Source organism: Poecilia mexicana, unplaced genomic scaffold, assembly GCF_051168715.1.
Source record: "Poecilia mexicana isolate PSO_F unplaced genomic scaffold, ASM5116871v1 scaffold_11, whole genome shotgun sequence".
NCBI lineage: Eukaryota > Metazoa > Chordata > Actinopteri > Cyprinodontiformes > Poeciliidae > Poecilia > Poecilia mexicana.
Window position 1 is genome coordinate 25,540,850 of NW_028263380.1, and position 8,195 is coordinate 25,549,044.

Here is an 8,195-nt window from a genome sequence, read left to right on the forward strand (position 1 = left end):
TATGTCAGTCTTATTCACCCCCCTTCACATAAAGTGTTACCGAATGTTTTTAATCATCACTTTTGGAAAAATAGTTTCTGCAAAGTTTATTACATCACCGTAAACATAAAACAGACGAGCAATAATGTGATCACACAGCCGTTTGGGGTGAACATGTTGACCAAAACAAATGCAAATCAATAAACAAACATGTAAATGTTGACGTCTGCAGATCATCCTCTTAACTCCAGCAGTCGCATAAATGCAGATAAAATATATCAAAGCCCCAAATTAACATCAGAAACTCAACGGGGAAAAAAACATTGAGTGGAAAACAAGAAAACTTCAAATAAAGAGAAAATCAGAAAAAAAAATGCTGAAATGATTTTATAGTTGATTATTGTGATTATATCTGCTACAAATAACTCATATGCTTCATTCTTCAGTTTTCCTCACCAGTTTAGCAGGAAATGGAACATTCATCAACATATTTAATGTATATCGATGATTGTGATGATGGCATTGACAAAATGTAATGATTATTGCTAAAATGTTCTATACAAACAAACAGAGATTTGTCTTCTGTCACTAAAACTTAAATCACATTTGGGCATCAAGGGCAGGAAGTTCATCAAACTGGCAAAAACTGAAGATTATTTACATGCAGAGCGAAAATGAATAACAATTTAAATACATCGATGGGCCACTGAGCAAGGCACCCAACCCCAAGCTGCCCTCCATCTGCTTATTGGTGCTGTTGGGTGAATGTGGGGTTAGTGTAAGGTGCTGTCAGTGTACAGTGTAACTAACAAGTGTTATATGAATTCATCCATTTATAGTTTGTTGTCTGACTAAGAGTAAAAGCAATCAATACTCAATAGTCAGCCATATTTCCCTTTTTATCCTCCAAGCTGATATTTTATTAAAGGAACCACATTTGGAGCAAAGAGTAAACCTAAAAAGCCAACCTAAGATTTAATATTGAGCTCATCGTTTAAGCGAAGGTGCTGGATGTCACCAGAGATCGTTTTCACTTCCACCCTCTTTTCCTCTGATGAAGGTCTGCTCTTCACCCTCACCAGCACAATGAGCACAAAGATGGCAGCTGTACGAGACAGAAAAAACTTCAGATGAGATTCTACAGTAACATGACAGCAAAACAGACTTCATTTGACGATTTTTTAAATATATTTCCATCTAAGCCTTCAATAAACAGAGCTGCAACACATTTTTATTCATTTTTACCCAAAACATTATGATTGTGTGTCCAGTTGTGGGTTTGACTCTGTGTTAAAAGAAACCTTAATTCACCAAGATGTGGCTCAGAATACTAATTCACATCCAGCTTGACTTATCTGCTCAAAAGCACCTTACTTCTACGATTTCCTCCTTCTTTTTTTAGATTTTAAGCCAGTGGACCAAATAGGATCTTAAAGTCACGAGGCGTCCGTGCAAAGCCAATCTCTGGCCGCTCCCCCTCCTCCAGCATGGCGCGTTACCTCTGCAGGGTTATCAAACAGTCCCTGTGCAGCTTGAACGGCCGCGTGTGTGAGACGTTTCTGCTCCATTTAAGGAAACTTTGTGGCAGAAATAACAGATCCAGGTTTAGGTTTCACTCACTGAACAATCCCAGGAACACAATTTCTGGCGACGTGAGGTTAAAAATCCGATCCCTCCAGGTTTGGTGACCTGTGTATGGAACGGGATCAAACTCATTGACGGAGGAATCTGCAGGAGAGCAAAGAAAAAGTGTTGGATGCATTTATTGTCTTTCAATCTTATGGAAAATGATCCTCTTGCTCTGAATACTCACATGGTGTGAGAGTGGTTATGTAGAGTTCACAAAAAGTCCTATGAAAGAGGAAAAAAGAGGATTTATCAGTGACATTAGATCACGTGTCAAACGCGAGGCCCTGGGGCAAAACCCAGGTCGCCACAGGTAATTATGTGGCCCTCCAGACTCTAAAGACAGAAAAAAGAAAGGTTTCCACCAAAAAAACTCAGAAATGTTTAGATTCATTTCAGAAATTTTCCTGGGGGACGGGGGGGACTTGGAAATTTCTGGGCTTGAAAAGTGTAAACTTTACTAGAATCAGCTTAATTTCTTAGTGTGAAAATGCAACAATTTGCTACAAAAAAACTCAGAAATGTTCAGATTAATCTCAGAAATTGATTAGGAAATTTTGGAGGGGGGAATTTTGCTTCAAAAGTAAAGAAATTGACATTTTTTGCACATTTTCAAAACTTTGGTAGAATAAAAAAAACTTAAATTTCCAAAAACTTGGAAATTTCTGAGTTTCAAAAGTTTCATATTCTTCTCAAAACTGACAGTGAAATGTACTCTGCATATCCTGTTGTTACAGCCAAGTTATATCAATGTGAAAAAATCTTCCATATATAATATAGAAATTCAAGACTTTCTGTTGAACGTAGAAGAAACTACTTATTAATATCTCAACAGTTTAATGGGTAGTTTTATAAATACATTTTTCACAACCGTCCCTGTGAAGACATTCTTGATTTTGATTTGGCCCAAAATGTAAATGAGTTGACGCCCCTGCATTACATGATTCATAACTTCCATAGCGGAAATCTGAGCAACTGGAGTGTCTAATTTACCATTTTTGGCACACAGATGACACCAAATGTAAATTCTAGCCAAGCTTACCTCTAACTTCCTCTGTAAGTGCTTATGATTAATATGTTGTTCTACCAGTTTCTGACATCTGAACTTTAAAAATGAAAACAGAAGTTTTTCTCAACTTCGTTTTTCCTCTCCATGTTTTATTTTATTTTTTTACAAAAATGTAATAAATGTTGCCTTACGCAGTGAGAGCCAAGCTGAGGCAGAAGAGGAAGAAGGCCTTCAGGACCTGGATGAATGAGGCATCGTCCAATCTTTGTGTGCCACAGCTGCAGTTCGGCCATGTGGCCACCAGGTGCCGCTGTAAATCATTTACCCGTAGCCGTCTGAGCAGAAACCTAAACGGAAATTAGACAATCTCGTTAAAATAACAGCTGGATGTGGTCTCGGTTCTTTCTAGTGGGTGAAAATCAAATTAATCTATGAAGTTTGAATAAGTTCGGTTGTTTTTGGTCACACTTTGCGTGGTGTTTACATTAGATCACCAGTTAACGCAGAGCTTTGTACAGGAAAGTTGCAGAGGTTCAGGTTAGCTAGTTCGTACCTGAGGTCATTGTGTAGAACCACCTTCATATCTTCACCTTCATCTATGCTGATCTCCACATACCCCATGTGGCCCCGCAGATGGAAACCTGAGCTGGTTTGTCTGGGTAGTTTTGCTGAAGCTGTTCTGAGCTGCGTGTTCCCGGAGGTTCCGGGTTGTGTGCGGGAAGTGTCCGCCCACCATCAGCAGCAGGACAAGTCTTGTGAGTTAGACCCGATTCTCCCAGTTCGGTGGGTTTATTTTACCCCAGTTTCTCAAAAAATACATACGGGACATCCGTGAGGGGCCATCCAGCTCAAATACGTGACTTTAACACGTAAACAACATTGTCAACGTTTTAATATGGAAGCCTAGAGCGGACGTATTCCTAAAATATTGTTTCCTGAGGGGTTTTCTAGAGATGACGAGTTAATTGCTGGTTTCCGCATTTTTTTCCTGATGCATCCTTCAGATGCCTGCATTCGACGGATGGAATCAGGTTTAATACACACACCAACCATCTCAAGAAAAAAATGTTTTATCAAGATTAACTTTTATGGGGAAATTATTGGGGAAAAGCATACGCATAAAACTTCCGCTCTCAGCCTCGTATTTTAGCGCATTGTTGAAATGTTTGTGTTGTCTACCTGTTGTGTACCTGTGAAATTTCAGTATATTTGACCTGGATGGTGTTCCATAGAGAATAACGACCTTAAATTAAACCAACATTTTCACTAATATATTACCTAATTACTTGTTCCATTGTTATGTCATTACCAATAAAAAGTGTGGCCGAGTCTATTGTTGTTATTGTGTTTTACATGCAAAAATAAGTTTAAATAAACATAAACAAGAGAAAAAGAGTTATGAAGTCTAAAGTTTCACATCAAACCTGGAAAGAGAAATCCACATTTGTCTTTAGGAGACAAAACATTTTTCATGTTATAAATGAAATAATCTGCTAATTTAACTTGTGTATAAAGGAGTTATTGACTTAAGCTGGTATCCTGCTGAAAACTTACATAAATTAGCTTTGTGTTATTTCAACTGTACTAAGATATTTGCACTAGAAACCAAACCAAAACAGTTGGTAAGATTTTGTTTTAATCTAAAAACATTTTTAGCTAATACATTGATTTCCTGTAATCATTCAAAAGCTTCAGAAAGATATTGAATACTTATGATCAGATTAATCAAAATAGTTATATGAGACTATTTTAATCTGTGTACCAGCAGGAAGTCATGACATAAAGAGATCGACTTTCCTCCAGTCAGGGAGCCTGCTGCTGTATATTGCTGCCTCACCGCCCCGCTGTCATTCCTTACCTTTACTTTACTGACTGTAAAATGTTTAAAAGCCTTTTCAGCTGCAGCTTTATCTCTTTTGGCTGCAACTGTCCAGGTAATGTTTGAACGTGTCAAAGGAATTGAGTCTTAATTATCAGTTATTGCTGTTTCTCCCCTCTCAGGTTGCAGCCCAGATAGATCATCTTAAATGTGTTAAAATTGGGGCTTTTTGCCTGAGAAGTGCTGTAAAAACATGAAAAGAAGAACTGAGTCAGGTCTAATGTCGTGAAAACTTGTTAAAGATGTGTGGTTTTGGTTAAATATCTTAGTATCTGTATTATTTAGCCTCTGATATCAGCTTCCTCGCTTCACTGAAGGCTTTGTGTTTTTATTCCTGTTGACTCTCGGCTTCCTCCCACACTCATCCAGGTCTTTCTTCTCCACCTAAAGTTGTTTTTCTTTCTCTAATGATGTCTCTAGGTTTTTCTTTTTTCTTGTTCTTTTTTTTTATCTTCTATGACCTTAATATAAGTTTTATTAGACGGGAGAGAAATCACTTTCCCAGACGCTGAAGCTCACTGTCGACCGCGAGCTGAGCTTCATCACCTGCTGCTGTGGCCATCCACACACACACAAACACACACACACACAGGTTGCAGTCTCAACTCCGTCGCCATGGAAACAGCTAAGATGCTGAGTGCAGGGGAGGAACAGGATGTGAGGAGAAACCCTCCGTATGGATTTAAGGTGAGCGTTTCTGCACGCCGTTTTGCTCACCTTCACACGTTTTGGTTCCTAAAAGTTTCTTTGTTTCAAATAATTCCCCCTCTCCTCCTTTTTTTCTCATTCTTTTGATTTTCGCCTCACTGACCCTTTCAGGATCAAAGCACAGCCTCACTTAGAGGCAAATTACAGTTAAAGTCTGCATTTTTAAGCCTGGCTGACCCCCAGTTGGAGTCAAACGTCCTGAATGTGTGGCTGTATTAACTCGGACGCTGCGTTTTGCCCACTGAACAGCTCAGGACTCCGTCTCCCTCCCTCTCTCTCTCCCTCTGTCTTCCCCCCTCCTTCCTCCCTCTCTTTTCTCCTGAAAGCCAGATGGGCCGCAGCTCCTTTTATTCTCGGGCCCCTGTGCACGTGCCGAGGACACCGGGCCTCACGGCGTTTAATTCACAAGCTTTAACCGCCCCCTTCTTTTAACCCACACATCCAGCCCTCCTCCCTCCCTCTTCCTCTACTTTCTGTCCCCTTTCCTTTCTTTCCAACACCTCTCCTGCAATGCCTCCCATCCCAGCCATGACACTGTAGCAGAGAGCTGGCAGGTCGCTGGGTCCTCAATGCAACAAAGCAACGTTGCTGCAGGTTGCTCCACAGCTGTTCTGTTTGTGCACAGATTATTTATAAAAAAACACAATTTACATATATTTTTGTCTATTCTAGCCATTCTATTTCATTTTATTTATGTATTTAGGTATTATTTGCTGTCTTCTAATATTTCTCTGCTCTTCATTTTAATTTCACTTGCTTGGTTTCTCCAAATCAATGCCTGTTTTTTTGCTTCTTATTTATAAAACTTTTTTTTGCTTCATTTATATATATATATATATATATATATATATATATATATATATATATATATATATATATATATATATATATATATATATATATATATCTTTTTTAATCCAACATATATAATATACAGATTTAGACATCAAACACAGAGATTTTTTGCTTTTGCTTTCTACTGGAGGCTTTTATTTCTGTATTCTCTCTCTGATTCAGTCTGTATTTCCTGTAAAAACAAAAAAAAATCAACTGAATATGATCTGTGTGCGCTTCATTATTTCCTACTTGCATAATGTTTTTATTATTTTTAGTAGTTCTCATTCACTTTATTTATGCATTTAGTTAATACTTAATATTTTTAACTTGCCTGGTTTCTCCAAATCATTGCATGATTTCTGCTTCTTATTCATAGAACTGTTGTTTTTGCAACATTTACATATGTTTTTATCAAACATATATCAAATACAGATTTAGACTTCAAATGTATTGATTTTTTTGTTCCATTTTCTTATGGATGGTAAAGATTCAGATTTTCACCTCTGTATTCTCTATCTCAACATTTGTATTTCCTGTAAAAAAAAAAAATCAGCTGTTGATTATGAGGCAGGAGGAATGTGTTCACTTTATTGCAGTATTTACATTTCTTATTTGCAAGTATTTTTATCTATTGTAGCAGTTCTAATTCACTTTAAGTATTGACTGTATATTTTAATCTCTTCTAGTTGATTTTCATTGCTCTGTTTCTGAAAATCAATCCATCTTTTTCTACTTCTTATTCATAAAACTGTTTTGAAGCGTTTTAATGTAATTTTTAAAACCCAGCTTTTATTTATTTCATATATAGATAGATCGTTCATTAATCCCATGTGGGAAATTGTTTCATAAACAATATACACAACTTTGAATGAGTATACACATACATTCAGCTAAAATTATTGTAAAATATGATTGCCCATACAACATAATCACATATCATTTATAAAGCAGCTGCTGTTTTGCATTTTGCAGATGTTTTTGTTCTATTTTCTTATGGACAGTAAAGGGAGAGAATGAAAGCCTGAAAATCAACTCCAGAATGTTACTTATAGCAGGAGGACTGTGTGCACTTTATTTATATTTTGTATTTAGACTTAGTTGTAGCAGTTCTTATCATTGATTCATTTATTGAGGTGTTAATGGGTGTAACTCTCCTTCCTGTTTTGTCATTTTAACATTTATCTGCTTTACATGTTAATTTTCACCTGAGATTCCTCCAAATTGTTGCATGTTTTTCTGCTTTTTGTTCCTTTTGCAACATTTACATATATATTTTTAAACAAACATGTCATTTATAACGCATTTAGCTGATTTTCTGTCGTATTTTCTTACAAACCTGAGCTTTTTCAGAGATTGCAAACACAGATTAAAGCCTGAATCTGTGTTTTCCCTCACAGATTCAGGCTTTAATCTGTATTCCACTAAAATAATCTGCAGAGTGTTAATTCGAGGATTGAAATTCATTATCCAGGCATTCAGTTTGTGATCAGAGCAGCTCCGGTCGCCATGCCTCCTAACAGGATGGTGATTTAGCTGTGAGGAGCAGAAAACTCTGCAGAGCGTTGGGTGAAACCGGGAGGAGGCTGCAGGAGTCCGGCGCTGCTTGATCCGCTGCCTGGAGGCCAGTTTGACCTCCTCCCCTCTCATGCAGCTGCTGAACCGAACCCAGAGATGCTCCACTCCCCGAATCAAAGCGACTGATGTGCAGGCCGTGAGCTGCAGCATTTAATCCGGTTAATTGGTCTGCATGAGGAGCTGCAGGTGTCCAGTCTAAATCTGTTGGTTTTCCGTCATGCATTGTCCAAAATAATAACTAAACTCTTTCTTAAGATCTACCTTTTCAGGGAAAGCTGTGCCGAGCGGGAGTATTTATCACCAGCAGGCTCTAATTGTTATTGAATGTTCTCTGTATTTAGCCGGGATTATTCTGCTTAACGTGGAAATAATGAGGTGTCTGATGTGGAGGCGGCTGCCGGGAGATCGATGGGAGCACTGAGTTAATTACGGTATAAATCAATTAAAAGCAGAGAGCAGGAGAGAGGGCAGCCCGGCTGCAGGAGGAAGACATGCTGCACCAAAAACACGTTGGATTATTTTAATCTTTACTAAACAAGACCGGAAATGACGGCAGAATAGCTGTCAAATAACAATTTCCTC

The 8,195-nt window shown here is 38.0% G+C and overlaps 1 protein-coding gene across 1 annotated transcript; it reads right to left on the reverse strand.

Moving 5' to 3' along the window:
* Positions 1-71: 71 nt before the first annotated feature.
* On the reverse strand, positions 72-3,388 carry LOC148156591 (uncharacterized). Its single transcript, XM_088010490.1, has 5 exons — positions 3,168-3,388; positions 2,806-2,961; positions 1,793-1,830; positions 1,600-1,707; positions 72-1,084 (listed from the first exon to the last, which is right to left on the reverse strand). The coding sequence occupies exons 1-5, from the start codon at positions 3,233-3,235 to the stop codon at positions 948-950; spliced, it is 507 nt and encodes a 168-aa protein (XP_087866616.1). The 5' UTR covers positions 3,236-3,388; the 3' UTR covers positions 72-947.
* Positions 3,389-8,195: the final 4,807 nt, after the last annotated feature.